Source organism: Egretta garzetta, unplaced genomic scaffold (assembly GCF_000687185.1).
Source record: "Egretta garzetta isolate BGI_Z169 unplaced genomic scaffold, ASM68718v1 scaffold79, whole genome shotgun sequence".
NCBI lineage: Eukaryota > Metazoa > Chordata > Aves > Pelecaniformes > Ardeidae > Egretta > Egretta garzetta.
In genome coordinates this window covers 3,128,767-3,144,210 of record NW_009260791.1, presented here as the reverse complement: position 1 = coordinate 3,144,210, position 15,444 = coordinate 3,128,767, and the positions used below count along the sequence as shown (strand labels likewise).

Below are 15,444 nucleotides of genomic sequence, written 5' to 3'. Positions count from 1 at the left end.
TTTTTCCCCCCCCCCCCCCCATTTTTCAGTAAGATCTTGACCTCAAAGCTTTTTTTTGTTTATTCCCTAAAAGAATATTGAGTAGAACTTAGGAAGTGCTGATGTTGAGTAGGTTCCTTTTGTAGCTATTTCCACCCCATTCCCTGTGGAAGAAGCTGTATTTAGTAGGGACAGAGTCATAGGGACCAAGCCTTAGGTCAACTGAGTCAGGTATCAGAATTCTGGAGAGTTACTAAGAATGGTATCAGTGAATGTGTTCTATGTTTTTTTATCTTTCGTTACAATACTACTTTTCTGGTTTTGCCTCCCTCAAACTCTATCAAATCTCCTCCTGCATATTTTGGGCTTGGTCCACCTCTAGAAAGAACATGGCTAATAGATTCATGTGGGAGTATTCAGCAATCTGTTTTGGAGGGAGTGGGGATGGGTTTTTTTTTTCTTGAGGCTTGAAATAAGACTGAAGCTGTGCTTAAGGCATAAAGCAGCACTGGGGTGACTTAAGATCCTTGTCTGCTGGATTGAAAAATGCACTAGCACTTTTCTAGTACATATTTAAAATACAAGTAGACAAAGCGTGCTGCTGTACATCTGTTTAAATTGGCAGATATTTAGTACCTTGGTACTGGAAAGGATAGTTATCATCTAGATTGGCCGTCTGTCATTCACAGCATGGAGAATTGTAGCTGGGACCTTTGCATTGAAGCTATAGGTTTGGAGAATGACGTGGTCTTGGCAAGCTTTGTCCAGGTTTGCCTGACAGTGTAACTGTCATATGTTAAAGTCATATGTTAAACTGATCATATGTTAAAAGTCTAGGTAGTTTTATTTATCTGAGACTTCCCAAGTAGGTGATGGAATATATTTATTGACTCACCTTTTATATCCTAGTATGAATAAGAGGTGCATTGTTAATAAATTACAGTCTTAATTACAAACTTTGTGCTTTTGAAGGTGACTCACCAAGCCCAGTTATGTGGAAGTCCCAAGGCTGTTCTTACAGCCAACTGTTGAATTAGCGGATTATGCTGGCTTTTGGAGGGGGCGTCCATGCAAGGAGAGAATAACAAGCCTGACTTGTGTCTGAAGTACAGCTAAAGAGGACATGGGGCCAGGAATAGCTTGTGAGCTTTTTGTGAACCTCCCCCATTTTGCCAGTTAGGGGTGCCTCTCTCTCTCCTGTCTGACTTTCCCTCCTTCTGTGTACCTCCTTGTGGGACAGAAAGGAGCCTGGCAGACCTGTCTTGCTTGGTGCCTGCAGATGTAATGGGGACTTGACACAGGGTGTCGGGAATTCATAGTGAAATGACTCCATGTTTTGGGGAGAGTTCTCTATAGCCTACTTTTTTTCCTAAACTACCAGGTTGAGGCAGCCTTATTTCTGAGCCCGAATGGCTGGAAGGGTCCTAGCCCAGCAGGACCTTCTTTGCCAGATTTACGCTGAATTTGAAAAATAGATTAAAAAAAAAAAAAAAGGCAAAACTGAGCTGAAAACCAAATGTTCTTGCAAAGGGCCCAAGGAGCAGCAGCTGGAGGAGACTTTCCAGAGGGACCTGAGAGTTCCTGTAATGGCGGGGTAGGCAGCTGGGCTCTGGCTGGAAGGGTCCTAGCCCAGCAGGACCTTCTTTGCCAGATTTACGCTGAATTTGAAAAATAGATTAAAAAAAAAAAAAAAGGCAAAACTGAGCTGAAAACCAAATGTTCTTGCAAAGGGCCCAAGGAGCAGCAGCTGGAGGAGACTTTCCAGAGGGACCTGAGAGTTCCTGTAATGGCGGGGTAGGCAGCTGGGCTTCACAGCAGCTGCCACCAGCTGCTATCCTGCTGCCTGAGTTCGCCCCCCTCAGCCTCGCAGTGCCTCCTCCTTCGGTAGCCTGGCTTCCTAATTAGCACTGGCTACACTGGGATATTTACCTTTTCTGTGCTGGATTCCTGTGGTTTCCAAAGAATTCAGGTGCTCGCTTCGAGCCAAGAATTCACATTACCTCACAGGCTGCGCTTAGGCCAAAGCTGGCCGAGCTGGCTGCAGCAGCCCCATCCCCCCTGCAGTAACCCCTGCCTGGCAGGCCTCCGCTTTTTAAGGACCATGACTCACTTCTACATGGACACCTGGGATCAGACTGCAACCACTTCGGTAGACATCACCTTGTACAGAAGCCATGGAGCAGTGTTTTTCCACTAGATGTCCCCGTGGACTTTGGACCAGTGGGTAGAGCATCAAGCCAGGAGACTTTCTGCTGCTTCCTTGCTTTTTAATTAAGATTAAGCAGGGTTTGAATCACTGAGGGGAAAGGTCTGTCTGTCTATATATGTCTATTAATAGAAATTTACTGCTCATACAGACACCTGTTACCTGATTTTAGACTATGTGCTTTACCTTGAATTTTTTTCTGTAAAATGGGGTAGTTGGGCCTCAGGCTGCTACTGTTTGAGACTTGCAAGGAAGCCAAGGAAGTAAGATAAGTATTTTTTTTATATTTTTTTACTATATATATTTAAGTCATGGCTTAGTGATGCCCTCTGTTAAATCTGGTTTCCATGGCAGATAGCTAAACACTTGTCTGTGGTATAGGATGTGGGCCCTTAGTTAGGGTCCTTGGACAAGGGTTTCATTTTGAACAACCTACTCTTTTTGAGCTTCATCAAAACTCCTCTTTTGGTTGAAAGCATTATTTAAAAAAAGGAGTGGAAAAATGGATCCTTAAGCAATATTTGTAGTATCTTGCAGTGATGTAGTTGTAATATGGACATAGCATATCGCCATTCTCCAGTAAAAAGTGTCTTACTGATGGCATATTTTAGGAAATTCTGAAGGAAAGGTAGCTAAATACTAACTAGCAAGTTAATTCTTGACCTCTTTCGTAGACCCATCTTCATCTTTCGTATTCCTCAATTTATTTTTTTCTGCCTCCCCTCCCCTAGTCGTTTGAGTCTGTCTGTGGGTAGCAGAGGGTGGTCTACCTAGGCATAGTGGGTCTCTGGGTATAACTACATGACCCCACTGTTGGGCTTAACAGACAAGGTCAGTGTACTAAAGAATAGCAGAGGTTGGCAACTCTTGGTGACAAGTCTGCACAATATGAAACTAGAGAATATGAGAAACGGAATAGAAGAGGTTCACCATATCACAGAGTGGCTGAGGTTCAAAGGGACCTCTGGAGGTCATCTGGTCCAACCCCTCTGCTCAACTAGAGCCAGTTGCCCAGGACCATATCTAAATGGCTTTTGAATATCTCCAAGGAGGGAGACTTTACAACTTTTCTGGGCAACCTGTACCAGTGTTCAGTCACCCTCATGGTGTTTCCTTATGCTCCATAGGTTCAAAATCCTGTTAATGGCAGTGCATAAGTTGAAAATTTTCAAATTGGTTATGAGAAAAATAACTTTCTATGTGGCCTTAGTTCCCTAAACAAAGTGGCAGCTGAGAGACGTAACAGGGGAGCCAAAGTCTAATGCATTGGGGAGGGGGAGGGAAGGGGGACTAAGAAAGTGACTCCAAGCATAAAATGTGAGGAGCGTGCTTATAGAAACACTACACTATTTCCAGGACACTTAGGCAGGAACTCTGTGTGCAGTCATGGAAAAGACTATCATAATGTGTGCTTTTTCTGTAAGACTTGTTTGAGAGAAAAGGGATTAACTATTCTTTCCTTCTTCCCACTCCAGGGTCTTTTTATCTTCTCCTCCTCCTTTCCCAGGCCCTGGCTAGATGTCTCAAGCATTCCAGAGCTGCCAAGTTTCATGCAAAACCATGTAACAACTTATGTAAATATTTAATGATCCAGTTTACATATTTCCAAAATGACTTGCATATGACAAACTTTACCTTGTGGTCAATTCATTTCCTGAAGTAACGCTGGGGATAAGGCAAAGAGTGGTGTACAACCCCTTGGGCAGTGTCCCGTATGAATGTGTGACAGTAAAAGGGTAGGTTGGTTGGGTTAAGGCAGTGTAGGGGTGTGGGTTAGAGGCCAATCAAATCTGGTGTGGTGTGGTGGATTTAGGGATTTCTAGAGATAAGTGTGGGCTCTGTGACATGTTTTGTACATTGCTAGGTCAACAGGGAAAGTGCTGTATGTCACTTGTGGAGTAGGTGGCCTATTGAAAGTGGAGCTTAAGCCTGTTCATTAGGCTTATAGTGAACTCTTACAAGATGGGGAGTGGAGGGCAGTAATATGTCAGTATCTGAATGTCAGAAGTGATTTTTAACAGGGGAAGTCTGAAGCATGACAGGGCGGTAGAGAGCTGGGATGCCTCTACGTGATGTACTGTTAGTCTGGAGTGTAATTCTGGAGTCTGAAGGAATTAGTAAGGATTTCTCACTTGATTTTCTGTTCCTGCTGCCCAGGCCACCTGCTGCCCCTACTGCCACCCTACAGCTTGCTTTTAAATGCTCTTTCTTCCTCTCTGATCCAAGACGAAGTGCAGCCAGAGAGAAGGCAAGTGTGCTGTTGTTGAAGGTGAGCTCTGTAGCAGTGTGCAGATGCTGGTAAAGGGAACTGGTTGTTGCCTTTATCTGAGCTGGCGTGTGCCTGTGTGACTTGGCTGTGGCCAGCTGAGACATGGGCAGGTGTATCCGAACAATTGAATGTACAAATGTGACTTCTCTATTTTAAGTTTTGAATTCAGAAATGAAGGGCATCTCCTCTGTCCTGCTGAGGAAAGAGAGAAGCTGCAGTGAAAGGGAGGGAGGCTGCCAGGGCTGTTCACAATGTGATTGCTGCTACTCCTGCCTGGGAGGCTGTATTGCTGGCAGCAGTTTGTGTGGAAACTGAACAGTGCACAGTCAACCTCATTTTAACCTTTCCTATTTCTGTCTGTAGTTTTAGGGTAGAAGGTCTTGCACAATATTTCTATTAAGATGCTTTTCGAATCTAATCTCTTGTATATCATGTTAGTAGGTGTCCTTAATTTTCTTAACTTATCCCTTTCCTCAGATTTTAAGAGGACAAGATTCACTAGAAGTGGAGGATCTTGGAGAGAATGGGAGTGCAATAAGGCCATGGAAACAAGCTAATGAAAGTTAATATCTTTGTTATCACTTGTTGTTCAATTTAGACAGTGAATACAAACAGTACATAACATCAAGACAGGGGAAGGTGCTTCCTATGTCCTTGCTGCTGTGAGCTATATTATCTCTGTGTAATACATATGACAGAGGTGACCCAGGTTAATACTGTGATAGGTAACCATTCCTCCTGCATCCTTTGCACATCTCCCCCTGCCCCCAAGTCCATTGGCAGGTGAAAGAGTTCAGTCAACACAGGAGAAATCCAACTTTGAAAACTTGTGGTTAGAACCTGAGTTATGGAGAAAGCAAATCTAAATTCAAGCCAAAACAGAGTTGATATCCTTCTGATGGTGGATACAGAACAGACATCCATTCTTTTATTGGTTACCTCTATAATATTTCACATTGTTAACAAGAAGAACTGCTGGTTTAGATGAGATGGGGTCAGAAGAATGAACTGAAGTGCCAGGAAACCTTCCTGTCTGACTAATAGTGAAAAATTTCACCTGTTCCTAGATTTTCTTTTTTTCCTCTTGACAATTCCTACAGGAAAATTCTTTATAAGAACTCAAAGCAGTGTGGATCCAGTTGTTGAACCATTCAGACCACACACTTAGCTTCCAGCAATACACAGCAGTGTTAAGTGTGTTGGGTCTCTGCATTGCAAAGCCTATGGAGTACTCCAGAACTTGGACAGGATGGGATCACAGTGGGGGAAAATAAATTGCTTGAAGCAGAGCAAGAAAGAGGTGGTGCTAGTGAGCAGAAGATAGCACTTTGAAGAGTTTCGCTTGATAAAATAGTCTCCTTTGGCTGAAGATGTGCCTCTGCAAGTGGACAGTCCAGCCTCCACTTTAGGAGTGCTCTTGGATTCCTGGCTGATTGCAGGCTCCCACATAGCAGCATCCACGAGTAATGCTTTGGCTAGGAAATAGTCCTATCCTGGCAGATGATGACCTGGCCTCAGTTATTTGTGCCTTCATCACTCTTTGGCTGGATTATAGCAATATGAGATACCTGGGCATGAAGCCTTTAATGCTTAGAAAAAGAGCTCGTGCAGAATGTTGCAGCATGTGCTTGTGGTAAACTGTGTTACTGGGAAAACATCAGGCTTGCCCTTTATTTTCTGTGCTGCCTTACCATATAGTTTCTAAATTGCTTTTGGGACCTTGGCCCTTACCTTTTAGGTGACAAATATTCTATTCTTAGAAGGGGCCCAAAATTGGAAAAGAGAGGGCACCAAAATTAAATAATTCTTGAAAAGATTGTAAGATTACTCAAGAGTTTATTCTAATCTCGGGTTAATACCTAGAAGATTTTACAAGCATTGAAATTTTCCTACTTTCCACACCTGCTGTAAGGCCTGTTTGTATGACCTTAGTGTCTCTAAAAATAACCTGTAAGTTTCTGTTGAAGCAAGACATTCTGTAGCATGCAAAGTCTGTTGTCTTTTCTGAAGAGAACAAGTGTGGTGGATGAGTAGCCTTGGTACTACAGTGGAAGAAAGCTACAGTGAAGTATAATATGAAAAGCTGTAGAATTATAGAGTACTGAAGATAATCGTAACTGGTGTTTCAGTGGTAGTAATGCTCTTCCAATCCCAAGCAAGTGTGAAACTGTGTAAGGGGGTGTACGCTATTGCCAGCGTTGTACTTGTGATCTGTCACCATTTTAACATCCAGAGGCTATTGATAGAGGCTCTAGAAATAACTTGGATTTTCCGCTTGCAGACTCGCCCGTAGCGTGAGGCTAGTAAGGCTGTCAAACCAGCTTTTGGAGAATGTATTAAGCTGGCATTTGATTCTATTTAAAGCTTGGGATTTTTTGATAGTGTATTTGAGTAAATGTTTTGTATTTTTCTGATGCATTGCTGAATTGGCCCATGATATCCCTTAAGATGACAGCATCCTTGTAGAAGAGAGTTTATGTACTGAGAGCTCTAGAACATGTTGAAATCCCTTCTGAATAATCAATTCCCATGGAAATGTAAATTATATGGGCATGGAGCTCAGACCACCTAATAATTAAGGATGGTCTCTGTAGAAAGAAGCTAATGAAAGCATTTGCAAGGTAAAGAAATACTGTTGTTTGGAAGTATTGTTTATGTCTGCCAGGGGTTCATATCCTCATATTTGTGATTATGTGCATAATTAAAAAAAGTTGATAAGCACAGTGAATCTAATTGCCTTCTGCTTCAAAGTTTTAAGGGAGCTGTGACTTTGAAATAGCTTGCTGCTTGTAGTCAGTATCTTCCAGGACCTGACTGAAAGCATATTATCAAACAAATGCTTTCAGTATGCTGCCAGTAAACGTTTGTTAAGGTGGAGGTGATGAAATCATAATTAAGAACAAAGTATATGATAGGGCTGTTGTCACTATTTTCAAAACAGAAGTGCTAAATCCAGGAAACTTAGAGTTAAACTGAAAAGAAATTCAAATACTTTAAGCTGTGGAAATATGTGGAAAAGGCATCCAAACTTCCAAACTCTTTTCTGTTGCCAGCTGCTCTGACTTCATATGTAGTTAGTGCTCAGAAAAATGTGGTGCAAATTTTTTTCACTTTTTTTAACCTTGCCACTTAGAGTTAGTGCCATCATGGAGAGTTTCCTTTTTCCTGCTCCCACCTGTGTATTTAAGGATAGATATAATCTGATGAGCATCTTTATGGATTTGCTGGTATAGTTCTTGTGTAGAGAGAGGTGTTTCTCCAAAATGGCTACCAAGTGAGGGCAGTAGTGGCTTCATTTTCACTGAGAAATGAGATATATTTTTTTTTTTGGCAGTCCTTTCTAAAGGAAGGATTTTTTTTTTGTGCAATTTGTTAATGTCCTCGTATAGTTCACTTTCTTCTGAACTACAGAAAATAGGGGAAGGATGAAGAGAGATTACTATTAATAAAGCAATTTGGGGATGCATTCTTTTTGGGACATTAACTTCATTGCACAGTTCCAAATTCTCCTCCTCCTCTCCCTCTTCCATTTTTCTTGAACACTGCCTCCCTTTTCCTGCTTTGAGGCTTCACCCAAATCTGCTCTCCTTTTCTTCAACTAACCCAGCTCTTCTTGCTACTTTCTTGCCTTCTTAGGATAGCATGTGTCTGACCTCCCCTTTACCCATTCTTACTCTGCTTTATCTCTTTTGAGACATTGGCATCTTAAGCTATTGTGGCATAGGAGGGTGGTCAGAGTGAAGAAGGTGTTTTTTCTCTTGTTGATTTTTGTTTTGGTTTTTTTTTAACTAGAACATGCTGCTTGTTAAGATCTGTGGTGGTCAGCAGTGGCTCATACTGGTTGTTCTGCCAACCAGATGCCCTGGTTTCTGCCCTCTGAGTCCTCAAATATATATTGAAACAGGAATTGATTACAGGCAGATTAAGACAATGATTGCAGTTGGACTAGATGATCATTGTGGGTCCCTTCCAACTGCAATTATTCTATTACATTCTATTTAACATGATGGCATGTCCTTGTCTGGATGTAGGATTTTGCATGTTACCACAAATAGTATTGGCCTCTGTTTAATGTTTGATTTTTTTTTTGTTGTTTGTTTTTTTAAGTTGTTTTGTGGCCTGCTCCTAAAATGTAGGCACCACCTTCTTTCTGTCCTGATTCTGCATCCTAAAATTCTCATTTTTTAAGTCTGAAAGAGGGTGTACCTGCATCTGACTGAAAATTAATTAGTATCTTTCTGTTTGCTCAAGTGGCTGTTCAGTCAGATCTGTGAAGTGATCTGACTTGCCTGTGGCTGCATAATTTGTGGAGCAGATCAAGTAGAGTGGCTGGAGCGTGCAACTGAGCAGGTGATGAGCTTTCAGCTGCAGTGCATCCTCATATTGACAAAGGCCGATCATGCAACTACACCTTTAGAAAGCAATTTTTGCACAAGATGTAATTTTAAACACTTTAAATTGGTATGGCTATTAAGAGAAACAGTCCTGTACTCTTCCTGGCTGCTGTTCCCATTCTCATGTTGACCCTCTTCTTTCCTGGCAGAGGTATATGATCAGTTCCCCTCTAGCTGCACGGCACAAACTGGAATGGAGGGGTAGCACGGGCAACTGTACTAGCAGTTGGTTGCAGGAAGCTCTTTCCCCTCCCTCAGAAGTTTATATTGTTTCAGCATTCATTCAACCTGTTCTTAAAGACATGTGCTATTGAAAAGATTACTATTTAAATTGCTTAGTGCAATTTTATGCTGTATTCCCATGCTCATTCAGGGGCTTGTACACAGCTAGGTGACATCTTTGAGCTGTGGAAGGGCTGTGTAGTCTCTGAGAATGACAGCAGCCTGGAGTAGATGCTGCCTTGTTGGACAAATTGATCTGACCTGAAGATTGTACCTGGTTTCCTGGATGCCTCTGGAGAAAGAGGACTGGCAGTTGTAGGCTGTGTAGTTGTTCATGGTAGAAATCTGTTTCCAGCCTCAATCTTTCCTAAGGCATCCTTAGAGTACACAAAAACTGAGCTGTACTTGTGTGAGACTTCAGGACTGACTGCGGTATGTGATATGTAGTATGATTGCTCTGAATGTGGGTATTTCCCATGACTGGTGGATCTTACATATTCATGGTAGGTCCTATTGAGAAATTGAAGGGACTGTGACACTGACTGTCTAAAGCAAAGTGGTTTGTTTGGCCAGGAGGCCTGAGTGCCACAAATCTAAGCATTTGAGGAAAAAATGTGCCTAGCATGATGTGTACAGTGTTAGGCTGTGGAAAGTCCCAGGAGAACAAATGATGCTCCCTGCTCTAAAACACTGAAAAAGAGAAAAAATGCACCTGGATGTGGCCCTTGAGAATAAACTGTATTTTTGTGAGGAGAGGTTGCATTTGAAGCCTCATTACATGCATTCTGTCCCTAGTTGTTGTTGAGTGGTCTGTGTAGTACGTCATACTTAGCAAGCATGTCATTTGTTCAAGAAATGCTGTGAATCTTTGTCCCTCTTTACAGGTTTGCAACAGTGAGGTATGACCAGACATCCAAGAACATTAAAAACCAGTTCATGCATCTGACCAACTATAGCGTCAACAAGAAGAGTGGAGATTATGTCAGGTACTTGGCTGGAAAATGGAACTTGATCTCTAGATGTTGGGCCAATTTACCTAAGTTGGTCTAAGGCAAGTCCATAGAGGTAGGCCAACGGTGTCAGTTTGCTTCTTTCATTTATTTTTAGCTGTGATGATCCTGAAGTAGAAGATTATGGAAACAAGTGGAGCATGAGTGCAATGCTGAGGTACTTAAAACAAGAGGGGAGAGACACGGCAGGTCAGTACAGATCTTGTTCTTTTATTCCTTTGTTGGATCTTAATCATCTCACTAGTGTGAATCCTAAGAAGTCGGGGAAGAGCCCCAGTGAGTCCCATTTAGCACGAGAGCAGGGTGGAGGGAAGCATTGTTCCTTACAGCTTACTCAGTAGAGCTGTGCATTTATTCTCTATCCCCAGAGATGAGCTCTATCCCCAGAGATGAGGCCTACCCCTTCCCTTTTGCAAATAATATTCTGAGACTTTCTCAGGGTGTGTTTCTTAATATTTTTACCTACATTTCCCGTTTCTTAAGGTCATTCCATTCCTTCTAAAAGCTTCCCTCCCTCTACTGCTCCCATGGCCTGTTCAGTCTGATGAGTGACCAACCTCTGGAGAACTGTGCCAGTTTGAATGACTCTTGGATGTGGTGTCATCTTTCCATGGCTCAGGTTTTTGCTGGGTGTTTTCATTTCAGTCTGTGTTTCATGTAAAATAGCTCCCTCTTCCACACCTTTGCCAGGTCTGCTGGGAGTAAGTGCATCTGCAGAGGAGAATCCAGGTATATCCTTTAAGGGATAATTTACCTGCGATACTGAGGCATCAGTAACACTACTGATAGCAGCTATGTCCATATTGCAAATGTTTCCAGGGAACACTTAGATGTTGGAGGAAGGGGGTTGAATCTGGCTTTCAGATGGAAGTAGACTTTTTTCCTGTCATATGTGTGCATGGCTGTCCAATCACTTGCACCATATGTTTTCAGTAAGCTGTGTACACACAGTTACTTATATTGATACATTTCTACACCCCACCCCAACATAAAGTATGAAACACGCACTCTTAATTAAGTAAACTGCTGAGCAACAAAAGCAGGTTTCGCTATCTATTACAAAGCTTCTTGCACCTTTCTCTGATGCATCTGGTTCTGGTCGTAGGGAAACAGAATGCTGGGTGAAAAGTGCTGGCCTTGTCTGGGCTGGCAAGACTTTTGCGCTCTGGGATATTTATGTGCACTTAGACATTCCCATGCTGTGCTGCTTCCACTTAGTTGTCTTCTAACACAGAAGTTCACATCTGAATTTGCTTGTATGCTCCTCTAATGATTCAGGTCCCTGCATGTCATCATCTGAATGTGAGAAATAGTAATTGCAGGCCTAAATCAAACTCTCTAGTCAGGTGGTTTGTATTAGATATTCTTTGGGATGGGGATTAGCAAATATCTGTGTGGGTTTGCTGGAGGTCTTGTGTGTTTGCTTCTGTTCCCTTTGAGGGGTGGGGAAGGCTGTCATAGCATCCCTACTTACTTTTCAGACTAGAACTCCTGTGTTCGTTTATTCCTTCCTCCTCTCATTTCTCTATGGCTTGTCCTTGAAAACAGAAACTAAGTGTGGTGTTCTTTCTATTGCATGACTCATCCCAAACCCAGTGTAGAATCCAGGTCTACATCTAATGTGCATCTTTTCTTGCCTTTTGCTCTCTCTGTCAGCTCAGATTCCTGTTGCTGAGCTCTGTTTACAGGCTTCCCTATTGAAACAGTAGATTATGCATAGGTCAGCAGGACTGGGAGCTGTCACCAGTTATATCATTTTGAAATATGTGAATCATGGTATCAGAACAGCTGCTTTAGAGGAAGGTGCAACATCATAGAACAGTTCTCATGAAAGGCCACCAGAAAAAGTTTGTATCTCAATGGCTGTGGGTTATTCTCTGTAGTTTAAGGGCTTATCTCATGAACCCACTCTTGTTTAATCCTTCCTAATACTCTGAGTGGGCGGTGATCAGACTCCAGCTGACTTGTGTTGATGTGCTTGCCACATGTTTCTGCTTACTTGCACTGCACTTATACTCACTTTCATCATTCTCATTTGTGAGTATTTTTGCACTAGAATACTTATGCATGTATCTCTATACTTATGCTTGCATGGATTTCCAAACGTCATTGCTTTGTCATCCATAGGCTGTCACGTGCTTTAAGTCACAAAGGTATCTGTCCATATGCATATTCTCATGCTTTTCTAGATATTGTGTGCTACTTCACAATCTACTTTTTTCCTTTTTTTTTCCCCCGCCCCTTCCCTCCTTGCAGCGCTGATGGCCAACGTGGAGGACCTGATTATCAAGACTGTAGTTTCTGCTGAGCTGGCCATTGCCACAGCTTGTAGAACTTTTCTTTCACATCGTGGCAGCTGCTTTGGTAAGGCACTGTGGACATCTTTGTTGATTGGCTTTTGAATACTGTTTGAAACTTCCATCTTTCTGATGCTACAGAGAAATGTGCATTCCCTACTGCAAGGAAGCCAGATACTGTTGGTTTTTTGTTGGGTTTTTGGGGTTTTTTTTTTGGTTTTTTGGGTTTTTTTTTTTGGTTTTTTTTTTTTTTCCCCTCAGTATAGGCCTCTGTGAGGGCAGGGTTTGTTGAATCACAGGTGCCCCAGTGCCAGTGTCATTCATCAGAATCTCATGCTAGAAAATGGGATGATGGAAAAGGCCTTGAAAGGGAACTGGGGAAGTGCTCGAAAGTTGAAGTTACTGACCCACTAATACCCTTACAAAGGATGGCTGTGGATGATTAAACATCCCTTTAGAGCATTTAATATTTTCTATTGAGCCATCTAGCTCAATGTTGTTCTGAATTATTGTCCCACATGCATCCGAGGACTAGGGAGGAATGTGTAATGCAGTGCCTGGAATGATAGTGGTGGTAATGCTTCTGGGCTTGTGCTTGTGTGTGAGTACCACATGGTGGCGTGAAAGCCTATTTCTGGCAGAAGCTGGATGCAGAACTATGTGCTGGCAAAGGGATTTGAGAACTTGCTGGCAGCAGATGCTGGGATGAGGTCCAGAAAGCAGCGGCTGGTACCACAGTGTGCCTTCTCCCGCTTTCCAGTGGCTGCTTCCCAACCTTCCCTAAAGAGGCCTCCTCCTGCTCTTAGCCGCCCTTTGCTCTTGTGGATACACGCATGAAGATGGAGTCTCGGGGCAGGGGAAGTGAGTCTGGAATTAGTCTCAGTTGGTGCTTAAACCAAAGACCAAGCTTGGCTTAAGCTTTCCTGTGTTTAGGTATTGGGACTTATATTAAACTACCTGTGAGAGGTAAATCCATTTGTGTGGTCCTTGCATTGCACTTGGGTATTGACAGTTCTGCAGCTTTCAACACTAACATAAATGCTGTCATCTTTGGATATTTGGGAGTGATGAGACAGTCAAGAATCAAGGAAGAGCTGTGGCTGATATGTTATTTAGTTACCTACCAAGCTAGCTACCTCTCTGGCCTTAGCTTGTCCTGACTGACTGACTGCCTTTGAACAAAGTTGGAGAACCTTGGCATACATGCGGATTTATGAGTTAGATAATAGTTTTAGTGAAGTAGCAGTTTATCAGCTACTCCAGAAATATCAACAACTGGATTAAGAAAAACACATCAAAAAAATTAACTGGCTCTTTCTTTTGCTTCTCCCTTTCCTCCCTCAGTTGTGTTTCTAGATTCCTCTCAGCTGTGTATGTGGAAACTGATGTTCCTCATGTACTTTCTGCTAGGGCTGGCTCTGAGGTTATCCCACTTCCTGCTGTCTCCCCAGGGCTGCACTAACCACCCTCTCAGATGCTCCCCCACAAATAAACTGTTTTGTTCCATTTATTTCAGTGTAAACATAAATTAAGAGCTTCCCAGGAACAAGAGCTTAAGTAGGAGCCATACTGCTTCCCTAGGGAGCCTGAGGCATTTCCAGAGCTCGGTACTTTCTGCCACCTTCCCCCACAATTAAGTGGTGGTCCTTGTCTCAAGGATTTGAACTGCCCTTGTCATGCTGTATGGCTCATTCTTCATCTGTGCGTCTTGTTCTGACGCTCTTTGGTTGTGCCACTTTTAACCCTGTTGTAAAAAGGCAGTTTTTCTAGCTGGAAATGTTCAGAATGGCTAAGTTCATAGCTGTTAACATGAGGGAGAAAACTGGGAATGAAGATTTCAAGGCGGCATGCAGAAGCTCCCAAGAGCCTCTTTTTGTTTTGTTTTCATTCTGGGATGTGAACAATGAAACTGCATGTGTGTCCCAAGAAAGACTGATCATTTGAAAAGTATCTCAGACTTCAGAAACCTATATATGAGATTCAGATACAGAGGTAGGCCTTGTTTGGAAAGCTTTTAGATAAATATGACTAGCTTAATGTGTATTTTAGTATAGTCTTTGTAATGCTGTTCTAGGGAATACGACTCCAGCACAATTGCCACCTTATTGCTAAAAATTAAATCACAAGTACTTATTTGTCTAGATTAGGTTGCCCATTTTATTTCTCTAACAGTTTGGTTCTGCTGTGGTCCTTCATTCCTTTCTCAAGTAAATGTGGTTTTCTTATGTAATATACTTATTTTCTAGATTTAAGGGAAGAGACTCCATTCATGGCTGCTTCGTGTTCTAAAATAAGACTGGTGAGACAGTCTGTCTGGTTCCAGCTGCCCATGCTTGCCTAGAAAGTGAGAGTGGTAGGTCAGGATGATTCTTATTCTAATGTCAAAGTGGTGTGCTGCTGAGAATTTGTGGAAAGATTGTAGTGAGTCCCCTTTTGGCCATGCCATGTGAGGTGTTTACTGCCTTCTAGTAATAATCAGTGCTCAGAGGACTTGGGATGATCAGTAGTTTTGTTCCTCTGAAGTGCATCATGGAAAGTAGTATAAGTACTGCATGATTTTGTTGCAGCCTTGTTCATGCATTGTTATTAACAATATGATCTCAAGCCTCTATTTTGTTCTTTATTACTAGATAATAATTCTTCATGTAAAATTAAGCTGCAAATAGAAGTTGTCTTAACCAGTAGCTCCAGAGGAAGGCATGCTGCAGGACTCAGAACCACTGCATTGTCCTGAAGCTGGTCACTAGCTGAGTTGTTGGTTGCCTCCTGAGCCTTCTTTAAGAGAAACTGGATTTTGTGCTGACTTTGAGGGACATGATACCTCTGTGGGAGCAGGAGGTACGATAGGGATACATATGCCCAAGCCAATCAAAGACTGCATTGTTCTTGCTCCTGGAGTAAGCACTTCTGGGAGGGCTAGAAAAGGCAGTAAGGCCTGCTTTCAGACAGTCTGAAAAATCTCTCTGTGGGGTGGTTTAGTAGGGGATGAAATGAAAGCAACTGGGTGAAATACATTTTTTACAAGCATCCAGTGTAGCTGTACTCACTGAAACATGAGCCTGAAGGA

At 42.4% G+C, this 15,444-nt stretch overlaps 1 protein-coding gene across 25 annotated transcripts in view; it reads left to right on the top strand.

The window, feature by feature from the left end:
* The window catches only part of TTLL5 (tubulin tyrosine ligase like 5), a 152,924-nt gene that overhangs the window by 14,170 nt on the left and 123,310 nt on the right, over positions 1-15,444 (top strand). For 23 of the 25 annotated variants that reach the window (XR_004842984.1, XR_004842983.1, XR_004842985.1 and 20 more), the window contains 3 exons: positions 9,955-10,056; positions 10,178-10,269; positions 12,337-12,444. Coding sequence is in view for 19 of the 25 variants with exons in the window: in XM_009646667.2 (XP_009644962.1) it covers positions 9,955-10,056; positions 10,178-10,269; positions 12,337-12,444 (302 nt within the window). In the remaining 6 variants the exon portion in view is untranslated. Of the gene's footprint in view, positions 1-3,675; positions 3,760-9,954; positions 10,057-10,177; positions 10,270-12,336; positions 12,445-15,444 lie in introns of those variants that run through there. The other 2 variants (XM_035901965.1, XM_035901951.1) reach the window with 2 other exon arrangements.